At 45.7% G+C, this 26,702-nt stretch overlaps 1 protein-coding gene across 1 annotated transcript in view; it reads right to left on the bottom strand.

Moving 5' to 3' along the window:
* The window catches only part of LOC135050895 (multidrug and toxin extrusion protein 2-like), a 145,792-nt gene extending 138,631 nt beyond the window's left edge, over nucleotides 1-7,161 (bottom strand). Inside the window, exon 1 of the mRNA XM_063957158.1 lies at nucleotides 7,060-7,161. Within this exon, the coding sequence (XP_063813228.1) occupies nucleotides 7,060-7,161 (102 nt within the window). The remainder of the gene's footprint in view (nucleotides 1-7,059) is intronic.
* Nucleotides 7,162-26,702: the final 19,541 nt, after the last annotated feature.

Raw genomic sequence — 26,702 nt, 5'->3', positions numbered from 1 at the left:
CCGTAAGAGGTAATGTTATACTATAGCTTCAGATATTTCAAGTTTCAAGTTGCCATATATAACAGAGTGAACCTAGTGGCAAATCTGCCAGAAATCGCACAAACATCACTCTCCACTGGATGCAATTCGACAACATGATTTTTGTATTGTCAAAAATACAAGTCTGGCTGGGCTGACGTGGGTGCAAGGAGGCTGCTGCCGAAAAGCCGCCGCAGCAGCAGTCTCTTCTGCCTGTGTGGGGGAAGCAATCACACTGATCGCTCCCCCTTCTGGAATTTCCCCTGGCTGAGGAGCACAATAGCATCCCCCCATATCTGCGCTCAGCACAGCAAAGCAATTTCAATAAGGGGATGTGGCCATTCCTCCCATGATTAGGCCATGCCTCTGAACCTCTGCCTGGGCCCACCACTGGGATAGATAGCTGGAAAAAATGCATGTAGTCTGAGCAATTTCTCTGGCCAGAGCCATTTTCTGGTGAGTTTCTGGTGAGTTTTACCTTTCTTATCGGCCACAAATTGCTGAAATTCGCCATCAATTTTCCTGCTATGCCTCAAAATCTGTTGACTCTGATGTCAAAAGTCCCTAGAAACATGCAAATTTAAACGTATCGAAAATTCACAATCTAGTGCATTTTCCCCTTAGCCTACTTTCTCATACGTCCTAGAGGATGCTGGGGATGACATCAAGACCATGGGGTATACTTCCTCAGAGTTTCATGGCTCTGTTTCTGGCTGACAGGACACCATTAGCTCCAGAAGGGAACTGAATGCTAGCCGTGTCTAGATGCTCACTCCCACAGCACGCCGTCACCCCCCTCACAGAGCCAGAAGACAGGTGAGTATGAGAAGAATGATCTTCAATCAAGTAAGTGACGGCTGAGGTGCGGCGCGGCTGGCGGGAGCGCAGCGTGCCATTGCTGCCAACACACACAGGCACTGCGGGGGGGGGGGCACCCTGGGCAGCAAGAAAAATACCTCAAACTGGCTAAAAGGGGGCATAAGATGCCGCTGGCACAGCCCTACCCCCGCCAGTATAAATATTGTCATGGATACTGAGGTGCGGAGCTTCTTCCTCAGGCAGCCAGCACACTACTCAGCACCATTTTCTCTCTCTCCTCAGGCTGCAGAGAACACACTGGTCCTCTCCTCCACTTCTGATAAGTACAGGGTGCTATAAAGGGGGGGGGGGCACAAAGCGATTGTGGTGCATTTGATAGTGTATAATACTATTTAAAAGCGCTTTTGGGCTGTGGACATACTGTGTTCACAGGCAATACTGGCGCTGGGTTTGTGAACTGGCTGCTCCTATCCTGTGTCCCTCTGACAGGTTTTACTGTGGGTCTGTCCCCAAAATAAGTCCCAGTGTGTCTGTAAGTGTGGTGTACACGTGTGAGGCATGTCTGAGGCAGGGAGTTCCTCCCCGGAGGAAGCCATTTTAGGGACACAGAGTTGTAATGTGGTGGCGCTACTGGCACACCAAGAGCCTGCATGGGTGAAAGAGCTACGTGACAGTATGCATCTGATTAACCATAGATTAGATAAGTCTGAATCTAAGGCTGCATGCTGGAGAAAATCTGTGGAAGATGTGATTTTTCAGGATGCTGTTATTCCTTATGCGGGCGGCCCCTCTGGGTCACATAAGATGTTGTAAACACTGATACCAACACGGATTCTGATTCTTGTGTCGACAATAGTGAATCCAGAGAGATAGATCATAAATTGGCAAAAAGTATACAATATATGATTGTAGCTATAAGGGACGTGTTGGAGGTTACAGAAAGCACTCCTGTACCTCAGGAGAAAGCTTATTTATGTAAGGAAAAGAAATCCAAAGTCACGTTCCCTCCTTCACACGAACTAAATGCTCTGTTTGAAGGGATGTGGGTGAATCCTGATAAAAAATTTCATATTCCCAAAAGGATTCACATAGCTTATCCTTTCCCGGTTGAAGACAGGAAAAAATGGGAGTCACCCCCTATGTTAGACAGTGCACTTTCCAGGTTGACAAAGAAGGTAATTCTCCCTGCTCCTGGCACAGCTTCTCTTAAAGAGCCGGCAGACCGCAAAATGGAAACGACATTGAAATCCATTTATGTCACCAATGGTACACTGCTCAGGGCCACTATTGCCTGCGCATGGGTGAGTCGCGCTATTGAAAAATGGTCAGAAAGCGTGTCATCAGAAATTGACACGATTGATAAAGATGAGATACTCCTTAAGTTAGGGAATATCAAGGACGCTGCCGTCTACATGCTGGAAGCAATGAAGGATATTGGAATCTTGAGTTCACAAGCCGCTACCATGGCAGTATCGGCTAGGTGGGCGTTATGGATTCGCCAGTGGAACGCGGATGCAGATTCCAAAAGAAAGATGGAGGCTCTCCCATATAAAGGTGAGGCCTTATTTGGCGATGGCCTGGATGCGTTAGTCTCGGAGGCTACCGCAGGTTCCCAAGAGCAGAAGTCTAGCCCTAATTCTGCCAAATCCCCAGCATGACGCTGGAACTCCCTTGCGGGAGGCCGCTCGGGTGGGGGCACGTCTCAAACTCTTCAGCCAGGATTGGATTCTGTCTGGCCTGGATCCTTGGGTGTTGCAAATAGTATCCCAGGGACACAAACAAGAGTTTCAAGACGTTCTCCCATGCCGATTTTTCAAATCGACCTTGCCAGCTTCTCCGCCAGAGAGAGAAGCAGTAACAGCGGCAATCCAAAAATTAGGTCAAGACCAGGTCATAGTCCTGGTACCGTTGTCACAACAAGGGCTGGGTTTTTATTCAAGCCTCTTTGTTGTTCCGAAGCCGGACGGCTCGGTCAGACCGATCCTAAATCTAACAGATCTGAATTTCTTCCTGAAAAGGTTCAAGTTCAAGATGGAATCACTTCGGGCGGTGATTGCCAGTCTGGAGGAGGGGGACTACTTAGTGTTGGTGGACATAAAGGATGCTTACCTGCATGTTCCCATTTATCCTCATCTCCTTATCTGAGATTTGCGATTCAGGATTGCCATTACCAATTCCAGACGTTACCTTTCGGTCTCTCCACGGCGCCGAGGGTATTCACCAAGGTGATAGCGGAGATGAGGGTCCTCCTTCGTCAGAAAGAAGTCAATATAATCCCTTATCTGGACGACCTCCTGATAAAGTCGAGATCCAGGGAGCAGTTATTACAAAACATATCCCTCTCCCTGTCAATACTCCAACAACACGGGTGGATCATAAATTACCCAAAGTCAGAGTTGGAACCGACGACAAGGTTGTCTTTCCTCAGGATGATTCTGGACACAGAAGTTCAGAGAGTATTTCTTCCGCTGGAAAAGGCTCTGGAAATCCAGAAAATGGTAAAACAGATATTGAAACCATCAAGTGTGTCGATCCATCAGTGCATTCGGTTGTTGGGGAAGATGGTGGCTGCCTACGAGGCCATACAGTTTGGCAGGTTCCATGCCAGAGTATTCCAGTGGGACCTGTTGGACAAGTGGTCGGGGTCACACCTACATATGCACAGAAAGATAATCCTGTCGTCAAAAACCAGGATTTTTCTCCTGTGGTGGTTGCACAGCTCTCACCTGCTAGAGGGACGCAGGTTCGGAATTCAGGACTGGGTCCTAGTAACCACGGATGCAAGTCTCCGAGGCTGGGGAGCAGTCTCTCAGGGAGAAAACTTCCAGGGACGTTGGTCACAACAGGAAGCCTGCCTTCACATAAACGTTCTGGAGCTAAGAGCCATTTACAACGGTACATCTTCAAGACCGTCCCGTGCAGATCCAGGCGGACAATGTTACAGCAGTCGCATATATAAACAGGCAGGGCGGAACGAAAAGCAGAGCGGCAATGGCAGAGGCGACAAAAATCCTCCACTGGGCAGAAAAACATCTACAAGCTTTGTCGGCAATATTCATTCCGGGAGTAGACAACTGGGAAGCAGACTTCCTCAGCAGACATGATCTCCATCCAGGAGAGTGGGGCCTCCACCAAGAAGTATTCGCAGAGGGGACAAGTCTTTGGGGAGTTCCTCAAATAGACATGATGGCGTCTCATCTCAACAAGAAGCTTCAGAGATACTGTTCCAAGTCAAGAGACCCTCAAGCAGTAGCAGTGGATGCACTGGTGACCCAGTGGGTGTTTCCGTCAGTGTATGTTTTCCCTCCACTTCTGCTGATCACAAAAGTACTCAGGATCATAAGAAAGACAAGGGTTCGAGCAATCCTCATTGCCCCAGACTGGCCAAGAAGGGCTTGGTACCCAGATCTTCAGCAGTTACTCATAGGAGATCCTCGGCCTCTTCCTCCTCGGGAGGACCTGCTGCAGCAGGGGCCGTGTGTGTACCAAGACTTACCGCGGCTACGTTTGACGGCATGGCTGTTGAGCGCCGTATCCTAGCCAGGAAGGGTATTCCTAAGGAGGTCATCCCCACCCTTATTCAGGTCAGAAAGGGAGTAACGTCAAAACATTACCACCGTATTTGGAGAAAATATGTGTCTTGGTGTGAATCCAAGAAAGGTCCTATGGAAGAGTTTCACTTAGGACGTTTTCTCCATTTTTTGCAGGATGGTGTGGAGACGGGCCTACGATTGGGATCAATCAAGGTCCAGATTTCGGCCTTATCAGTGTTCTTCCAAAAACAATTGGCCTCTCTTCCAGAGGTTCAGACCTTCGTGAAAGGGGTTCTGCACATCCAGCCTCCATTCGTGCCTCCAGTGGCACCATGGGACCTTAACGTGGTATTGCAGTTCCTTCAATTGGATTGGTTTGAGCCTCTACAAAAGATAGAGTTGAAGTTTCTCACTTGGAAAGTGGTGATGCTTTTGGCATTGGCATCCGCAAGGCGGGTGTCGGAATTGGGGGCCTTGTCTCACAAGAGCCCTTACCTGATTTTCCATGAAGATAGGGCAGAGTTGCGAACTTGCAAACATTTTCTTCCAAGGTGGTTTCTGCTCAGAGCCGGCCTTAGCTATAGGCAGGCTAGGCATTTGCCTAGGGCATTCAAGCATGTCTAGGGGCATCCAAGCATGTCCCTGCAGCATCTCATGCTGAGAGGGACAGTCCGCAAACTAACTGTTACTTTCCAAATGTATTCAATCAGTACTTGTATACACTGATGTTTACATTTGTCAAAAAAAATGCACACTGTGCCTTAAACTTCCTCTGACATGCTTGAATGCCCCTGACTTGTGAGACCTCAGACAGACAGCAGAAGCCCAGTAAATGCAATTCCTGGACCTGTGACATTTTTACTGACTATATAAGGTTATTACTGGATGGCTTCTTATGATAACACATGTGTATTTTGGAAGACTGCTTCACAGAAACCTGACATCACCTATACTGCTTGTGCACATGGGGGAGGGGGACCCTGCCATCCTGTGTGTGTCCCTTATCCCTGTGCAAACCCCAGGTGTCTGCAGGGACATAACATGGGCAGTGTTCTCCCCACACTTTATTTCCTAGTCAGTCCATACCGTAAAATTCCCCTGCCATCTAGCACTGTAACGTGGTCAGTAAGTTGCGTTGTGCTATTTCTATATGAAACATCAGTGCAGCGTGACTTTTGGACACATCAGACTGGAGGGCAGAGCATTTAGCTCCCACAGTATAAAGTAAAGTGCATGCAGTTAACGGGAGTAACAGACACCAGCAAACACACTGAATAGTGAAGAGAATGGACAGTTTCTACATGTTTGATACTGATCTTTTTGTATAACCAGCAAGTGTGGCAGTATCTGTGGCAGTATATGTGTATTATGGGCATTACTAATGTGGGGCATATGTGTAAGGTGCATTACTGTGTGGCATTATGTGTATTATGGGCATTACTAATGTGGGGCATATGTGTAAGGTTCCTTTACTGTGTGGAATTATATGTATTATGGTCATTACTGTGTGGCATTGTGCAGAGTTGAACTGGCCCACAGGGTAACCCCCCGATGGGCCCCACTACCTGAGCGTTGCAGGTACAGATGCAGAACTAGCGGCGGAGCTAGGGGGCACCAGTCAAAATTTTGCCTAGGGCATCAAATTGGCTAGGGCCGGCTCTGTTTCTGCTTTTCACATAAACTAACCTATTGTGGTGCCAGTAGTTACTGACACATTCACTGATTCAAAGTCTCTAGATGTGGTTAGAGCTTTGAAAAACTATGTTGCTAGAACAGCTCGTATATGGAAAACAGAGGCTCTGTTTGTCCTGTATGATCACAACAAGATTGGGTGTCCTGCTTCCAAGCAGACTATTGCACGTTGGATTAGAAATACAATTCAGCAAGCTCATACTACAGCTGGATTGCCGTTACCAACGTCGGTAAAGGCCCACTCCACTAGGAAGGTGGGCTCATCCTGGGCGGCTGCCCGGGGGGTCTTGGCATTACAACTTTGGCGAGCAGCTACTTGGTCAGGGTCAAACACATTTGCTAAATTCTACAAGTTTGACACCTTGGCCGATGAGGACCTCAAGTTTGGTCAATAGGTGCTGCAGGGTCATCCGCACTCTCCCGCCCGTACTGGAGCTTTGGTATAGACCCCATGGTCTTGATGTCGTCCCCAGCATCCTCTAGGACGTATGAGAAAATAGGATTTTGATAACCTACCGGTAAATCCTTTTCTCCTAGTCCGTAGAGGATGCTTGGCGCCCGTCCCAGTGCGTACTTTACCTGCAGTTTAGTTATTACAGTTACACAAGTTGTGTTATCTTGGTTTCAGCATTTTGCTGCAATTAGTTCATGCCTGTTGGCGTGTGTTATGTTGAATGCCATGTGTGCGGCATGGTTGAGGGTGTGAGTTGGTAGATATCTCACCACTAGTTAAGTAATTCCTTTCCTCGAAATGTCAGTCTCCCTGGACACAGTTCCTACAACTGAGGTCTGGAGGAGGGGCATAGAGGGAGGAGCCAGTTCACACCCAATGAAAAGTCTTTGGAGTGCCCATGTGTCCTGCGGATCCTATCTATACCCCATGGTCTTGATGTCGTCCCCAACATCCTCAACGGACTAGGAGAAAAGGATTTACCGGTAGGTTATCAAAATCCTATTTTTAATCATCTTTTAATTCTATAAAAAAAAATAAGCTTACTGCATTGGCGAGTGTGACAGCATCCAGCTCCTCTTTCCCCAGGTGACCACAGAATATACTGCTGACAGTATTGATAAGAAAACACAGCATCTGTGAAAGCATCTGGTCCAATAAAAATGGAAAACAGTTAAGAGGGTTATTACATGAGGGTTATTATTACATGCGTGTCAAATGTGCTCCTATTACAGTACACAGTGTTTTAAAAGTATTTCACACTTTTGCCAAAACAGCAAAACCAAATAAACCCCATAACACGTTGATAGCTCACTTCCCAGAGACTTAAATAGCTCAGAAAATTATTATTTGAGATACATGTACACCCGCCTAAATTTACCAGATTACAATAAAAATGAAATCATGTGTTTCCCCATACACTACTCCTGGTATTACTCTCCTAGATAAAGGGTTTAGTAGGACTCACCACAGTGGTTATAGAAGTAGACTGTATGGGGCTGTATGGATGGTGTAATAGCCAGCATTACTGCCTCACAGCATTGAGGTCATGGGTTCGATTCCCACCATGGCCCTAACTGTGCGGAGTTTGTATATTATTCTCCCCGTACTTGCGTGAGTTTCATCCGGGTACTCCGGTTTCCTCCCACAATCCAAAAATATACTGGTAGGTTAATTGGCTCCCAACAAAATTAACCCTAGTGAATATGTCTGTGTGTACATGTGATAGGGAAAGGAAATTGGAAATCACCTATGTCCAGGCCCTCTGTGAATCTGGGTACATATATTTTTTATTTTTATCCTGGTGCTGTGGAGTTGTGGCACATTAAGTTGATTGCTGTGTGCACTTTGTGGTGATATCACTAGTCCTAGGCACTAGATATAGCACTGCATTAAAGATCCCGTCACTTTATATACATTTTTCATATTGCACTTTATTCATATACCCCCATTCTCTATTACCGGGAATCCGTATTGCCTGCTGGATTGCGGAGCATTGAGAAGGAGGAACAGGTGAAAGGGGCTTCACAGAGACTGCTACGTGCATTCAATATTAACAGTTCTGGTATGCATAATTACTAATCACCTACAACTTTAATTTTCTCGAGCACTGAAGGCGCAGAGTTCTACCACTTTTTTATATTATATATATAAGTTATTTTGAGGACTCTTTTAGCAGTGCGGTCTGAAAGGGCCCCTGACCCAGTAATTCAACCCGGGAATAAAGCAGGGTTATTCCCTGGTTGAATCAGTGGCAGTGTGAACGGGTTGCCGAGTCGATGCGACGGGACCCATTCACTATACAGGGAGAGGTGGCGCAGAGATGATCTCATCTCCAGCGCTGCCTCCACCCCCCCCCCTAATGACACATCAGTCCCCGCCACTGTATAGCAACCCGACCCCGCAATATGCCTGGTCGGGAAGGCAGCCTGTAGGGTCAAATGCCATGTCTCACCCAGTAAGGCCCCGTTTCCAATTACCTGGTGGAACCCGTCATTTGTGATGTAAAAGGGGTATCAGTCAATCCTGCAGCCACAAACGGCCATGCACAGCCCTTGGTCCCTGGCACTTCAGTCAATTTCCTACTAACTGGCCTCTAGCAGGCATCAGTGCACAGAACTCTGGGTACATAGGAGCATACTTACCTACTTTGAAAAAGCATTTCAGGGAGATTGTGAAAGTAACACCTATCAGCGCGGACGTGTACTGCTACATCTGAGAGGCGTGTCATGAAAATGACTTACACCCAAACGTAAATGATCCCCAGAGTTAGTATACTGTATACACATATACTGTAAGTGGCCACGAGAAACCTTATTTAAAATGCATGTAGCCATAGGGATCATTGTACTTTATAACTAATGCAGGGAAAGGGCACTGATGATCCCATTTGAATGTATATTAGAGATGAGCGGGTTCGGTTTCTTTGAATCCGAACCCGCACGAACTTCACTTTTTTTTTCACGGGTCCGAGCGACTCGGATCTTCCCGCCTTGCTCGGTTAACCCGAGCGCGCCCGAACGTCATCATGACGCTGTCGGATTCTCGCGAGACTCGGATTCTATATAAGGAGCCGCGCGTCGCCGCCATTTTCACACGTGCATTGAGATTGATAGGGAGAGGACGTGGCTGGCGTCCTCTCCATTTAGATTAGATTTAGAAGAGAGAGAGAGAGAGAGATTGCTGTGATACTGTAGATTAGAAGAGAGTGCAGAGTGCAGACAGAGTTTAGTGACTGACGACCACAGTGACCAGTGACCACCAGAGACAGTGCAGTTGTTTGTTTTATTTAATATATCCGTTCTCTGCCTGAAAAAAACGATACACAGTCACACAGTGACTCAGTCTGTGTGCACTGCTCAGCCCAGTGTGCTGCACATCAATGTATTGTATATAAAGCTTATAATTGTGGGGGAGACTGGGGAGCACTGCAGGTTGTTATAGCAGGAGCCAGGAGTACATGATAAATAATATTATATTAAAATTAAACAGTGCACACTTTTGCTGCAGGAGTGCCACTGCCAGTGTGACTAGTGGTGACCAGTGCCTGACCACCAGTATATTAGTAGTATTGTATACTATCTCTTTATCAACCAGTCTATATTAGCAGCAGACACAGTACAGTGCGGTAGTTCACGGCTGTGGCTACCTCTGTGTCGGCACTCGGCAGGCAGTCCGTCCATCCATAATTGTATTATATACCACCTAACCGTGTTTTTTTTTTTCTTTCTTTATACCGTCGTCATAGTCATACTAGTTGTTACGAGTATACTACTATCTCTTTATCAACCAGTGTACAGTGCGGTAGTTCACGGCTGTGGCTACCTCTGTGTCGGAACTCGGCAGGCAGTCCGTCCATCCATAATTGTATTATAATATATACCACCTAACCGTGGTTTTTTTTTCGCTCTTTATACCGTCGTCATACTAGTTGTTACGAGTATACTACTATCTCTTTATCAACCAGTGTACAGTGCGGTAGTTCACGGCTGTGGCTACCTCTGTGTCGGAACTCGGCAGGCAGTCCGTCCATCCATAATTGTATTATAATATATACCACCTAACCGTGGTTTTTTTTTCGTTCTTTATACCGTCGTCATACTAGTTGTTACGAGTATACTACTATCTCTTTATCAACCAGTGTACAGTGCGGTAGTTCACGGCTGTGGCTACCTCTGTGTCGGCACTCGGCAGGCAGTCCGTCCAACCATAATTGTATTATATACCACCTAACCGTGGTTTTTTTTTCATTCTTTATACCGTCGTCATACTAGTTGTTACGAGTATACTACTATCTCTTTATCAACCAGTGTACAGTGCGGTAGTTCACGGCTGTGGCTACCTCTGTGTCGGCACTCGGCAGGCAGTCCGTCCAACCATAATTGTATTATATACCACCTAACCGTGGTTTTTTTTTCATTCTTTATACCGTCGTCATACTAGTTGTTACGAGTATACTACTATCTCTTTATCAACCAGTGTACAGTGCGGTAGTTCACGGCTGTGGCTACCTCTGTGTCGGCACTCGGCAGCCCGTCCATAATTGTATATACCAGTGACCTAACCGTGGTTTTTTTTTCTTTCTTTATACATACATACTAGTTACGAGTATACTATCTCTTTATCAACCAGTCTATATATTAGCAGCAGACACAGTACAGTGCGGTAGTTCACGGCTGTGGCTACCTCTGTGTCGGCACTCGGCAGCCCGTCCATAATTGTATATACCACCTAACCGTGGTTTTTTTTTCTTTCTTTATACATACATACTAGTTACGAGTATACTATCTCTTTATCAACCAGTCTATATATTAGCAGCAGACACAGTACAGTGCGGTAGTTCACGGCTGTGGCTACCTCTGTGTCGGCACTCCGCAGCCCGTCCATAATTGTATATACCAGTGACCTAACCGTGGGTTTTTTTTCTTTCTTTATACATACATACTAGTTACGAGTATACTATCTCTTTATCAACCAGTCTATATATTAGCAGCAGACACAGTACAGTGCGGTAGTTCACGGCTGTGGCTACCTCTGTGTCGGCACTCGGCAGCCCGTCCATAATTGTATATACCAGTGACCTAACCGTGGTTTTTTTTTCTTTCTTTATACATACATACTAGTTACGAGTATACTATCTCTTTATCAACCAGTCTATATATTAGCAGCAGACACAGTACAGTGCGGTAGTTCACGGCTGTGGCTACCTCTGTGTCGGCACTCGGCAGCCCGTCCATAATTGTATATACCAGTGACCTAACCGTGGTTTTTTTTTCTTTCTTTATACATACATACTAGTTACGAGTATACTATCTCTTTATCAACCAGTCTATATATTAGCAGCAGACACAGTACAGTGCGGTAGTTCACGGCTGTGGCTACCTCTGTGTCGGCACTCGGCAGCCCGTCCATAATTGTATACTAGTATCCAATCCATCCATCTGCATTGTTTACCTGAGGTGCCTTTTAGTTGTGCCTATTAAAATATGGAGAACAAAAATGTTGAGGTTCCAAAATTAGGGAAAGATCAAGATCCACTTCCACCTCGTGCTGAAGCTGCTGCCACTAGTCATGGCCGAGACGATGAAATGCCAGCAACGTCGTCTGCCAAGGCCGATGCCCAATGGCATAGTACAGAGCATGTCAAAACCAAAACACCAAATATCAGTAAAAAAAGGACTCCAAAACCTAAAATAAAATTGTCGGAGGAGAAGCGTAAACTTGCCAATATGCCATTTACCACACGGAGTGGCAAGGAACGGCTGAGGCCCTGGCCTATGTTCATGGCTAGTGGTTCAGCTTCACATGAGGATGGAAGCACTCAGCCTCTCGCTAGAAAACTGAAAAGACTCAAGCTGGCAAAAGCACCGCAAAGAACTGTGCGTTCTTTGAAATCCCAAATCCACAAGGAGAGTCCAATTGTGTCGGTTGCGATGCCTGACCTTCCCAACACTGGACGTGAAGAGCATGCGCCTTCCACCATTTGCACGCCCCCTGCAAGTGCTGGAAGGAGCACCCGCAGTCCAGTTCCTGATAGTCAGATTGAAGATGTCAGTGTTGAAGTACACCAGGATGAGGAGGATATGGGTGTTGCTGGCGCTGGGGAGGAAATTGACCAGGAGGATTCTGATGGTGAGGTGGTTTGTTTAAGTCAGGCACCCGGGGAGACACCTGTTGTCCGTGGGAGGAATATGGCCGTTGACATGCCAGGTGAAAATACCAAAAAAATCAGCTCTTCGGTGTGGAGGTATTTCACCAGAAATGCGGACAACAGGTGTCAAGCCGTGTGTTCCCTTTGTCAAGCTGTAATAAGTAGGGGTAAGGACGTTAACCACCTCGGAACATCCTCCCTTATACGTCACCTGCAGCGCATTCATAATAAGTCAGTGACAAGTTCAAAAACTTTGGGTGACAGCGGAAGCAGTCCACTGACCAGTAAATCCCTTCCTCTTGTAACCAAGCTCACGCAAACCACCCCACCAACTCCCTCAGTGTCAATTTCCTCCTTCCCCAGGAATGCCAATAGTCCTGCAGGCCATGTCACTGGCAAGTCTGACGAGTCCTCTCCTGCCTGGGATTCCTCCGATGCATCCTTGCGTGTAACGCCTACTGCTGCTGGCGCTGCTGTTGTTGCCGCTGGGAGTCGATGGTCATCCCAGAGGGGAAGTCGTAAGCCCACTTGTACTACTTCCAGTAAGCAATTGACTGTTCAACAGTCCTTTGCGAGGAAGATGAAATATCACAGCAGTCATCCTACTGCAAAGCGGATAACTGAGTCCTTGACAACTATGTTGGTGTTAGACGTGCGTCCGGTATCCGCCGTTAGTTCACAGGGAACTAGACAATTTATTGAGGCAGTGTGCCCCCGTTACCAAATACCATCTAGGTTCCACTTCTCTAGGCAGGCGATACCGAGAATGTACACGGACGTCAGAAAAAGACTCACCAGTGTCCTAAAAAATGCAGTTGTACCCAATGTCCACTTAACCACGGACATGTGGACAAGTGGAGCAGGGCAGGGTCAGGACTATATGACTGTGACAGCCCACTGGGTAGATGTATGGACTCCCGCCGCAAGAACAGCAGCGGCGGCACCAGTAGCAGCATCTCGCAAACGCCAACTCTTTCCTAGGCAGGCTACGCTTTGTATCACCGCTTTCCAGAATACGCACACAGCTGAAAACCTCTTACGGCAACTGAGGAAGATCATCGCGGAATGGCTTACCCCAATTGGACTCTCCTGTGGATTTGTGGCATCGGACAACGCCAGCAATATTGTGTGTGCATTAAATATGGGCAAATTCCAGCACGTCCCATGTTTTGCACATACCTTGAATTTGGTGGTGCAGAATTTTTTTTAAAACGACAGGGGCGTGCAAGAGATGCTGTCGGTGGCCAGAAAAATTGCGGGACACTTTCTGCGTACAGGCACCACGTACAGAAGACTGGAGCACCACCAAAAACTACTGAACCTGCCCTGCCATCATCTGAAGCAAGAAGTGGTAACGAGGTGGAATTCAACCCTCTATATGCTTCAGAGGTTGGAGGAGCAGCAAAAGGCCATTCAAGCCTATACAATTGAGCACGATATAGGAGATGGAATGCACCTGTCTCAAGTGCAGTGGAGAATGATTTCAACGTTGTGCAAGGTTCTGATGCCCTTTGAACTTGCCACACGTGAAGTCAGTTCAGACACTGCCAGCCTGAGTCAGGTCATTCCCCTCATCAGGCTTTTGCAGAAGAAGCTGGAGGCATTGAAGAAGGAGCTAAAAGGGAGCGATTCCGCTAGGCATGTGGGACTTGTGGATGCAGCCCTTAATTCGCTTAACAAGGATTCACGGGTGGTCAATCTGTTGAAATCAGAGCACTACATTTTGGCCACCGTGCTCGATCCTAGATTTAAAGCCTACCTTGGATCTCTCTTTCCGGCAGACACAGGTCTGCTGGGGTTGAAAGACCTGCTGGTGACAAAATTGTCAAGTCAAGCGGAACGCGACCTGTCAACATCTCCTCCTTCACATTCTCCCGCAACTGGGGGTGCGAGGAAAAGGCTCAGAATTCCGAGCCCACCCGCTGGCGGTGATGCAGGGCAGTCTGGAGCGACTGCTGATGCTGACATCTGGTCCGGACTGAAGGACCTGACAACGATTACGGACATGTCGTCTACTGTCACTGCATATGATTCTCTCAACATTGATAGAATGGTGGAGGATTATATGAGTGACCGCATCCAAGTAGGCACGTCACACAGTCCGTACTTATACTGGCAGGAAAAAGAGGCAATTTGGAGGCCCTTGCACAAACTGGCTTTATTCTACCTAAGTTGCCCTCCCACAAGTGTGTACTCCGAAAGAGTGTTTAGTGCCGCCGCTCACCTTGTCAGCAATCGGCGTACGAGGTTACATCCAGAAAATGTGGAGAAGATGATGTTCATTAAAATGAATTATAATCAATTCCTCCGCGGAGACATTGACCAGCAGCAATTGCCTCCACAAAGTACACAGGGAGCTGAGATGGTGGATTCCAGTGGGGACGAATTGATAATCTGTGAGGAGGGGGATGTACACGGTGATATATCGGAGGGTGAAGATGAGGTGGACATCTTGCCTCTGTAGAGCCAGTTTGTGCAAGGAGAGATTAATTGCTTCTTTTTTGGGGGGGGTCCAAACCAACCCGTCATATCAGTCACAGTCGTGTGGCAGACCCTGTCACTGAAATGATGGGTTGGTTAAAGTGTGCATGTCCTGTTTTGTTTATACAACATAAGGGTGGGTGGGAGGGCCCAAGGATAATTCCATCTTGCACCTCTTTTTTCTTTTCTTTTTCTTTGCATCATGTGCTGATTGGGGAGGGTTTTTTGGAAGGGACATCCTGCGTGACACTGCAGTGCCACTCCTAAATGGGCCCGGTGTTTGTGTCGGCCACTAGGGTCGCTAATCTTACTCACACAGTCAGCTACCTCATTGCGCCTCTTTTTTTCTTTGCGTCATGTGCTGTTTGGGGAGGGTTTTTTGGAAGGGACATCCTGCGTGACACTGCAGTGCCACTCCTAGATGGGCCCGGTGTTTGTGTCGGCCACTAGGGTCGCTAATCTTACTCACACAGTCAGCTACCTCATTGCGCCTCTTTTTTTCTTTGCGTCATGTGCTGTTTGGGGAGGGTTTTTTGGAAGGGCCATCCTGCGTGACACTGCAGTGCCACTCCTAGATGGGCCCGGTGTTTGTGTCGGCCACTAGGGTCGCTAATCTTACTCACACAGTCAGCTACCTCATTGCGCCTCTTTTTTTCTTTGCGTCATGTGCTGTTTGGGGAGGGTTTTTTGGAAGGGCCATCCTGCGTGACACTGCAGTGCCACTCCTAGATGGGCCCGGTGTTTGTGTCGGCCACTAGGGTCGCTAATCTTACTCACACAGCTACCTCATTGCGCCTCTTTTTTTCTTTGCGTCATGTGCTGTTTGGGGAGGGTTTTTTGGAAGGGACATCCTGCGTGACACTGCAGTGCCACTCCTAGATGGGCCCGGTGTTTGTGTCGGCCACTAGGGTCGCTTATCTTACTCACACAGCGACCTCGGTGCAAATTTTAGGACTAAAAATAATATTGTGAGGTGTGAGGTATTCAGAATAGACTGAAAATGAGTGTAAATTATGGTTTTTGAGGTTAATAATACTTTGGGATCAAAATGACCCCCAAATTCTATGATTTAAGCTGTTTTTTAGTGTTTTTGGAAAAAAACACCCGAATCCAAAACACACCCGAATCCGACAAAAATAATTCGGTGAGGTTTTGCCAAAACGCGTTCGAACCCAAAACACGGCCGCGGAACCGAACCCAAAACCAAAACACAAAACCCGAAAAATTTCAGGCGCTCATCTCTAATGTATATATCTCTCATTTATTCCCCCCTCCCCAATCAAGAATGGGACAGCTCTATAATGGGGGTAAGGTAGAATCAGGGAAATTGTTGGTCTATTCAGGGAGTCAGGGAGATTGCTACTATTTCAGGGAGTCTCCTGCAGAATGAGGGAGGGTAGGCAACTATGCATAGAGTTTTAAATGTTTCCTGTTCTCTGGTGCTAAGTTCCTGTGGGCAACCCACAATGGTATCCGGACTCCAGGTCGACAACAAAAAGGTCGACACACCTTAGGTCGATGCCAATTGGTCGACACGGACAAAAGGTCGACATGGACAAAAGGTCGACTGGAAAAAGGTCGACATGAGTTTTCCACAATTTTTTTCTTTTTTGGAACCTTTTCATACTTAACGATCCACGTGGACTACGATTGGAACGGTAATCTGTGCCGAGCGGAGCGGAGCGGAGCGAAGCGAAGCGAAGGCACCATGCGAGGGGACGCGGTGCACTAATTGGGGTTCCCGGTCACTCTACAAAGAAAACGACACCAAAAAAACATAAAAAAGTCACGTCGAGCTTTTTCAATGTCGACCTTGTTCCTGTCGACCTTTTGTCCATGTCGACCTTTTGTCAATGTCGACCTAAGGTGTGTCGACCAATTGGCGTCGACCTAAGGTGTGTCGACCTTTTTGTTGTCGACCTGGAGTCCCAGACCCACCCACAATACCTGGAATTCCAAATCTGCACTGCTACGTAGAACACATTACATTATAGTGCATTTGGTCTTTAATCAAAAAATCACAAAAAATCACAATACATAATTAATTCCACATGGCAATAAGCATTTCACAGATTTATAATTCATATTTCACATAAAAGACCACTTATTATGTATATATTCTGAGTCCACACATTGACTTTTTTGAGCTTAAAATCAGACTGGAACTACACTCAGCATAACCTGCAGGTCTATATATTAAGTCAACCCAGAAGAAAAGCCCCTTTCAACAGCTCTGCATAACCGGGAGCACCAGCAGCAGTGGGTAAGAAAGAGCAGACTGGACATTTGAAAACCCAGCAGGAGGTGATATAATTATGTTTAGAACATGCATATAGGCCCTCATTCCGAGTTGTTCGCTCGCAAGCTGCTTTTAGCAGCTTTGCACACGCTAAGCCGCCGCCTACTGGGAGTGAATCTTAGCTTATCAAAATTGCGAACGAAAGATTCTCAAAATTGCGAATAGACACTTCTTAGCAGTTTCTGAGTAGATCCACACTTACTCGGCAACTGCGATCAGTTCAGTCAGTTTCGTTCCTGGTTTGACGTCACAAACACTCCCAGCGTTCAGCCAGACACTCCTCCGTTTCTCCAGCCACTCCCGCGTTTTTCCCAGAAACGGTAGCGTTTTTTCGCACACACCCATAAAACGGCCAGTTTCCGCCCAGAAACACCCACTTCCTGTCAATCACATTACGATCACCAGAACGAAGAAAAAACCTCGTAATGCCGTGAGTAAAATACCTAACTGCATAGCAAATTTACTTGGCGCAGTCGCACTGCGGACATTGCGCATGTGCATTAGCGACTAATCGCTCCGTTGCAAGAAAAATATAATGAGCGAACAACTCGGAATGACCCCCATAGTGTGGCCACACTTCTTGTATAAGTGGAGAATGGATGATTAAGAGGAGGTGGCTGAGGTCCAAAGTGACTTGTGACATACACAGTGGGGGTCATTCCGAGTTGTTCGCTCGGTAAATTTCATCGCATTGCAGCGATTTTCCGCTTAGTGCGCATGCGCAATGTTCGCACTGCGACTGCGCCAAGTAAATTTGCTATGAAGTTAGGTATTTTACTCACGGCTTTTTCTTCGTTCAGGCGATCGTAATGTGATTGACAGGAAGTGGGTGTTTCTGGGCGGAAACAGGCCGTTTTATGGGCGTGTGGGAAAAAACGCTACCGTTTCTGGGAAAAACGCGGGAGTGGCTGGAGAAACGGAGGAGTGGCTTGGCGAACGCTGGGTGTGTTTGTGACGTCAAACCAGGAACGACAAGCTCTGAACTGATCGCAGATGCCGAGTAAGTCAGGAGCTACTCAGAAACTGCACAGAGATGTCTTTTCGCAATATTGCGAATCTTTCGTTCGCAATTTTACTATGCTAAGATTCACTCCCAGTAGGCGTAGGCTTAGCGTGTGCAAAGCTGCTAAAAACGGCTTGCGAGCGAACAACTCGGAATGAGGGCCTGTATCCACTTTCTGTTTCTTAACAAGCTCAATACAAGTCATGTGTGGACTCTGAATATATACATAATAAGTGGTCTTTTATGTGAACTATGAATTACAAATATGTGAAATGCTTATTGCCACGTGGAAATAATTATATATTATGATTTTTTTTTTATTAAATGTGTTTTCATTTTTAAAAACGTTTTGATTTAAGTATTTTGGAGCCTACACATACAGAGGTTAATCTATACAAATTGGTTTGGCAGCACTTCCTCTCCTTTTGGGGTTAACCCACCAAAAAACTTTTTTCTAACAGTTCTTTACTAGCGAGGTTATCTCCTCATAATTAACAGCAGCAGCTAAACCAATTGGTAAAGTTTCATAATTTTGCACCAGGAAGACCAGCGCCCTTTTCTTGTGTGTTATTTTCTCCATTTAATATTTGGTTTATGTGTATAAAAATGTGTATAGGCATATTTCTGCTTTATTAGTACATATGGGGGTTTCCATTCAGTCTTCAAGTCTTGTACAATGGAAACCTGTTTAGTTTTAGAGAGCCCTCTCACCTTCCATCTATCTGTCAGAGACACATTTCACGTGAGTGAATATGCTCACCAACCTCTGGACCCTTTTTCTGCTATTTAGCACTCAGGTGCTTTATCTGGCACCCATTATTCTCTCAGGGTGCAGTGTGTGCAGTGAACACGGGCCCCCAAAGTCCATGCTGACCCACACCGCACCCATTTCTTGAATACTCCCTCCAGAGTCCCGCATTGGCAGCAGCAGTGCTGCAGAAATCACTGGGAAAATGGCGCAGTTGACATTTTACTGGCATTTTGCACCAACACAGTAGGAAAATCACTGGGAAAATGGCCACCACGCCATTTTTCTTGAGACCTGCGCAAGCGCACTAGACTATGGCACAGCACTAGAGTCTCCTAACGAACCTAGTGCTCAGAGGTCTGCTCTGATAGCTAGACTAGAGAGGAGGAGGCCCAAATGGAGACTGCACATGGGGCCCCTCCTCTCTTAATACGCCACTGCTCAGGTACTTAGGTATCTCATGTTTCTAGATGTGTTTAGACCATCTGCATGGTCTGCTTAGATTCAGTTAAGAGCCTCATAATGCCTTTGGTTCTCTGTAAATACTGTGTAGCATTAAAGTTTTTGACGTAATGCTAATGTGAGACTCCTCTATCACCTTTTATCCTGATTATCTACCCTGATAGTTTCTAAATGTACTTTCTTAACTATTTCCAACTGGGTAATTTTGAATAGGTTCCATTTCTGTTGCACTTTTTGACCCATTGTTTAAATATAGTTATGTGCATTTATTTGCTTGTTTTAGTTATTAACTTATTTTTCTGGTTATTCTTTGGTTATCATTGTCATCGACCCCTGTTGATCCCCAAACCATGTTTGCCCGGGTTTCAGCTATGCTCCTCAAGTTCAGTCCTACAAGAGGCAATTATTTCTAGTTTTTTCGACAATTTGGTTTTTTTAAAATCTATGATTCAGTTAGATTTACTATTTGTTATCTTCTTTTCCTTCCTCATCTTCCCTCTGCCACCACTCCTTACCTATCTATTCCCCATCTTCCCTCTGCCACCACTCCTTACCTATCTATTCCCCATCTCCCCTCTGCCACCACTCCTTACCTATCTATTCCCCATCTTCCCTCTGCCACCACTCCTTACCTATCTATTCCCCATCTTCCCTCTGCCACCACTCCTTACCTATCTATTCGCCATCTTCCCTCTGCCACCACTCCTTACCTATCTATTCCCCATCTTCCCTCTGCAACCACTCCTTACCTATCTATTCCCCATCTTCCCTCTGCCACCACTCCTTACCTATCTATTCCCCATCTTCCCTCTGCCACCACTCCTTACCTATCTATTCCCCATCTTCCCTCTGCCATCACTCCTTACCTATCTATTCCCCATCTTCCCTCTGCCACCACTCCTTACCTATCTATTCCCCATCTTCCCTCTGCCACCACTCCTTACCTATCTATTCCCCATCTTCCCTCTGCCATCACTCCTTACCTATCTATTCCCCATCTTCCCTCTGCCACCACTCCTTACCTATCTATTCCCCATCTTCCCTCTGCCATCACTCCTTACCTATCTATTCCCCATCTTCCCTCTGCCATCACTCCTTACCTATCTATTCCCCATCTTCCCTCTGCCATCACTCCTTACCTATCTATTCCCCATCTTCCCTCTGCCACCACTCCTTACCTATCTATTCCCCATCTTCCCTCTGCCACCACTCCTTACCTATCTATTCCCCATCTTCCCTCTGCCACCACTCCTTACCTATCTATTCCCCATCTTCCCTCTGCAACCACTCCTTACCTATCTATTCCCCATCTTCCCTCTGCCACCACTCCTTACCTATCTATTCCCCATCTTCCCTCTGCCACCACTCCTTACCTATCTATTCCCCATCTTCCCTCTGCCATCACTCCTTACCTATCTATTCCCCATCTTCCCTCTGCAACCACTCCTTACCTATCTATTCCCCATCTTCCCTCTGCCACCACTCCTTACCTATCTATTCCCCATCTTCCCTCTGCCACCACTCCTTACCTATCTATTCCCCATCTTCCCTCTGCCATCACTCCTTACCTATCTATTCCCCATCTTCCCTCTGCCACCACTCCTTACCTATCTATTCCCCATATTCCCTCTGCCACCACTCCTTACCTATCTATTCCCCATCTTCCCTCTGCCACCACTCATACCTCACCTATCTAGAACTGTGACTATTGAGGTCTTTTCCATTAATGCTAAGGGCCTGTTGCTTTCCTCCAAGAGATCAACTTTTTTTATTAAGTGTTTTTTATTGATTTTAGCACTTTCACACAAAAAAAAAACGCAAAAAACAAATAAAATACAGTACAAATAAAAAAACACACCCAAAAAACAAATAAAATACAATACAAATACAAAAAAAAACAAAATACAATACAATACAATACAATAAAATACAATACAATACAATACAATACAAATACAAACACAAATAAAATACAATACAATAAAATATAAGATTGTTGGTCTATTCAGGGAGTCAGGGATATTGCTACTATTTCAGGGAGTCTCCTGCAGAATGAGGGAGGGTAGGCAACTATGCATAGAGTTTTAAATGATTCCTGTTCTCTTGTGCTAAGTTCCTGTGGGCAACCCACAATACCCCGAATTCCAAATCTGCACTGCTACGTAGAACACATTACATTATAGTGTATTTGGTCTTTAATCAAAAAATCACAAAAAAAAAAATCACAATACATTATTAATTCCACATGGCAATAAGCATTTCACATATTTATAATTCATATTTCACATAATAGACCACTTATTATGTATACATCATCATCTGCAGAGCACACAATGAATAAAAAAAAGCAAATCAAAGCACTGACAAATACGAAATGGTAATCGTATACAGAAATATCAGATACAGATCGTCCCGCAAGGATTAACCTTTACAAGAACGTAAGGCTTAACCCATTACATGAACGCAAGTATCAGGGTGGCAGAAAACCGTGTGATTTGGTTCAGTTGAAGATGGTTTAAGTAAGATAAGGAAAAGCACATGAGGTAGAGCTTACATTCTAAACGGGAGGAACAGACAGACAGGAATGACACATATAGGGTAAACAGTGAGTGTGGAACAGAGGGGTAGGATGAAATTTGGCTGGGTATATTGATATATTACCAGCGAGTAAGTTTCCTCCAGGTCCAGGCCAAACAAACAGATCCTAGGATCCAATGGAGGAAGAGAAGGGACTGTTGACCTAATGTCACCCCACATCTTGAACCAAAAAGGAAACACTACTGGACACTCCCATAATAGATGCCAAAAACCTGAGTTGTCTGTATTACATTTTGGGCAGGTAGCATCAGTACGTACACCACCCTGCTGTAATGACAGCGGTGTGTGGTACACACTATGTACGACATGTAAAAACTCTGTATTACGCCATCCAAGGATACAGCTGCATAGTTTAGGACTAACAGCATATCATCTGCATATAGGGCTATAACTTCTTCCACAACTCCGGCCCGAAAGCCACGTACATTTGGAACTGTGCGTAGAAGACATGCAAGGGTCTCAGTAGCAATTGCAAATAGAGCTGGGGAGAGAAAGCAACCCTTGTAAGTCCCTCTAGCAAGAAGAAGCAAAGCTGTAGTATACACATTAACGGAGAAACGGACTGCCAGGGAGGAATACAAATGATGAATCTAATGAATAAAGGAAAGACCAAATGCAAATTTACAAAGGACCTCCCAAAGGTAGACCCATTCAACCAAATTGAAGGACTTTGCAGCATCCAGAGACACCACCATGGCCCCAGATCTGACCAAGTGTAATGAACTAAGGGATAAACCTGGGCTGAATGATGCAGAGAACTGAATGAGTGATGGTGAACTTGACACGTAGTCAATCTTCTTGCAGTGACCCCTGTACACACAGGGTTGAAACTCATAAAACGCACTCAGAAGGTCTTCTTGCCTATAAGAGCCTCTTTTACCATAAGGCTTTATGCGTCTAAAGATACTGGGATGCCCACCAGGACTTAAGCCACTGGCGGTAGTATGAGCTCAACCCTTGAGTAACCTGAATCATTGCCGGAAGGACAAGACCAAGAGTACCAAAAGACAAGAACAAGACAAGAGAATAATAAATTAATAACAAGGTTTAGTAATAGGGTAAAGGTACTAATGAGACATCTGGGTATTGAGAGACACAAAAGGAGTGGTGCAGCAATGGTAGTAGCAACGAGGAAGTAGTCTGGAGCGAAGGCAATAACACTAACTGGGTAATCTAATTAAAGACACAGGCAAGAAACATAAATCCACTGGTACATAAATAGTAAGGAATGCTCTGAACCCACAGTAGTTGCTACTGGCAACAACGACAGTGCATAACAATATAATACAGAGAGGGAAAGAAGAACAGACATACAAACTACACAGAATGCTCCAGGCCAGTGGATGTTACTCCTGGCAACCGCAGTACCAACACAAAGGAGCAGTACTACTGTAGGGCAAGATTAGACAAGTACAGACAGAGAAGACTGAGACCAGGAATTGGTCTGAGGACAGACTAAAAGGGCTGTGACTATGTACATGGTAAGAGAGGCCCGAGAGAGAGAGACTGTAGTGTAATGGGACTGACAGTCTCTCACAAGAAGCAGGAACCACACAATGAACTCACAAACAACACATGAAACAGGGACATAAACAAACATTGGATAGATTGCAAGGACAAATAAACAAGGATACTGCAGAACTGTAACTAATAAAGAATGGAAGCAGTATTCCAAATGGACTGGGACTTGGCACAGAGGAACAAAGGCTTCCACGGCAACCTGACCAGCAAATAGTGCAAGGCAGATTCAGAAGATAAAGGAGACAGGATCCAATCATCACTTCCTGCCGCCAAGCCTCAAAAGATCACTAATACCATGCAGATGCTGCAGATGATAAAAAAAAACCTACAGAGAATTTGAACTGTTCATTTCCATGGCATAAATCCCATCTAGTCTGGATGAATAATGGAGGTGAGCACTGAATTTAATTAATTTGCAAGCATTTTAGCCAGTACCTGGACATCAGTGGATAAAATAAATATGGGCCTATATGACTCAGGGAGAGTGGGGTCCTTGCCTGATTTAGCCAATACAATAATAATGACCTCGGACATGGAAGGAGGAATGGAACTACGCTCATACAATGAATTAAAGACTTCTAAAAGAGTAAAACATTCCTTACATTTTTATACACCCCACAGGAATCCCATCACAACCTGGGGCCTTAGCAGCTGGGAAGCAGGAAATAGCTGCCTCAACTTCCAGTGCAAATGGAGCTTCAGGGAAGTCAATAACTTCCTGCGATAGGCATGGCAAAGTAACCAAGTAGTTCTGTAGTTGCAAGTTGGTATAGGAAACCCCATAGGCATATAAAGACAAATACAATTGAAAAATGACCTCAGCAATATCAGTTTTAGAGTAATACTGAGTACCTTAAGAGCTAAGCAGGGCCTGATTAACCATGGGGCGGATGGAGCTGCAGCTCCAGGCACCCCATTGAAAATAGGCCCACATAGTTCCCTTCCAGTGCAGCCAGTGATGACAGGAAAAAAAAATCCTGTCATCATCAGCACACTCACCTCCTTGCCGCCCAGTCACACATCCACCCCGATCCGGCCGGCTGAAGTCCCAACCACCCGTGGGCTTATCCAAAACTACAGTAGATGCCACTGTCTGAATGTGCCCGAGGGAGCCCGAATGTGCCCGGATCCGTCCGAGGCCCCGCCCCCATTCCACCCCAAAGCTCCGCCCCCATTTCGACCCGAAGCTCCGCCCCCGTATCTGATGTTACACCATACTTGCCTACCTGACCCTCTCCATGAGGGAGAAAATCCTCTGTTCCTGGACTTTCCTGGTAATGTATGATTGCCATCACCTGTGGTGAGCTAATTAATTGCTAAGAAAGGTGTTTCACCACAGGTAATGGCAATCATACATTACCAGGAAAGTCCAGGAACAGAGCATTTTCTCCCTCATGGAGAGGGTCAGGTAGGCAAGTATGTGTTACACTGGTGTTGAGCAGCACAAACTGTACAACAGTAAGTAGAAGAGCAAGGTGCTGCAGTGGTCACAATGTCAATCCATACATTTATTAAGTAAGAGGAATGGGAGCATAATTTAATTATATTATAAATTATATTATAAAAGGTGTGGGGACAGGCAGCTCAAGTCATAGAAATACTGTATATAAGGGGGGTGGTTAGTGGGCATAAGTTACATACACCTATAAGGAGGAACAGGGCCAAAGTTTAATATAAAGGGGGTCAGGAGGCACAACTTAAATATAAAAGAGAGGATTATAGGTACAACGTAAATAATATATATAATGGGGGTAGGTGACATCATAACTAGATATGTAAGCGGGCATGCCGCATAAATTAATAAAAGAACATATTACCATCAGTATAAACCGCCTTACCTGTGTATAATGCCCACATGTATATACTGCTACACCCACCTGTGTATAATGCCTGCATGTATATACCGCTGAGCCTGTGTATAATTTATTTTATTTATTATTTATTAACAGTTTCTTATATAGCGCAGCATATTCCGTTGCGTTTTACAATTAGATGCCCACGTATATATACTGCTGCACTTGTGTATAATACCGACATGTATATACCGCTGTGTCTGTGTATAATGCCCACACGTATATACTGCTCACCTGTGTATAATGCCCACGTGTATACACTGCTGCACCTGTGTATAATGCCCACATGTATATACTGCTGCACCTGTGTATAATGCCCACGTGTATACACTGCTGCACCTGTGTATAATGCCCACGTATATACACTGCTGCACCTGTGCATAATGCCCACATGTATATACTGCTGCACCTGTGTATAATATCCACATGTATATACTAGAGATGAGCGGGTTCGGTTTCTTTGAATCCGAACCCGCACGAACTTCACTTTTTTTTTTCACGGGTCCGAGCGACTCGGATCTTCCCGCCTTGCTCGGTTAACCCGAGCGCGCCCGAACGTCATCATGACGCTGTCGGATTCTCGCGAGACTCGGATTCTATATAAGGAGCCGCGCGTCGCCGCCATTTTCACACGTGCATTGAGATTGATAGGGAGAGGACGTGGCTGGCGTCCTCTCCATTTAGATTAGATTTAGAAGAGAGAGAGAGAGAGAGATTGCTGTGATACTGTAGATTAGAAGAGAGTGCAGACAGAGTTTAGTGACTGACGACCACAGTGACCAGTGACCACCAGAGACAGTGCAGTTGTTTGTTTTATTTAATATATCCGTTCTCTGCCTGAAAAAAACGATACACAGTCACACAGTGACTCAGTCTGTGTGCACTGCTCAGCCCAGTGTGCTGCACATCAATGTATTGTATATAAAGCTTATAATTGTGGGGGAGACTGGGGAGCACTGCAGGTTGTTATAGCAGGAGCCAGGAGTACATGATAAATAATATTATATTAAAATTAAACAGTGCACACTTTTGCTGCAGGAGTGCCACTGCCAGTGTGACTAGTGGTGACCAGTGCCTGACCACCAGTATATTAGTAGTATTGTATACTATCTCTTTATCAACCAGTCTATATTAGCAGCAGACACAGTACAGTGCGGTAGTTCACGGCTGTGGCTACCTCTGTGTCGGCACTCGGCAGGCAGTCCGTCCATCCATAATTGTATTATAATATATACCACCTAACCGTGGTTTTTTTTTCATTCTTTATACCGTCGTCATACTAGTTGTTACGAGTATACTACTATCTCTTTATCAACCAGTGTACAGTGCGGTAGTTCACGGCTGTGGCTACCTCTGTGTCGGCACTCGGCAGGCAGTCCGTCCAACCATAATTGTATTATATACCACCTAACCGTGGTTTTTTTTTCATTCTTTATACCGTCGTCATACTAGTTGTTACGAGTATACTACTATCTCTTTATCAACCAGTGTACAGTGCGGTAGTTCACGGCTGTGGCTACCTCTGTGTCGGCACTCGGCAGGCAGTCCGTCCATCCATAATTGTATTATAATAT

The sequence above is a fragment of the Pseudophryne corroboree genome, chromosome 2 (genome assembly GCF_028390025.1).
Source record: "Pseudophryne corroboree isolate aPseCor3 chromosome 2, aPseCor3.hap2, whole genome shotgun sequence".
NCBI lineage: Eukaryota > Metazoa > Chordata > Amphibia > Anura > Myobatrachidae > Pseudophryne > Pseudophryne corroboree.
Note: the sequence above shows the minus strand (reverse complement) of the source record. Positions and strands in the feature narration are given on the sequence as shown.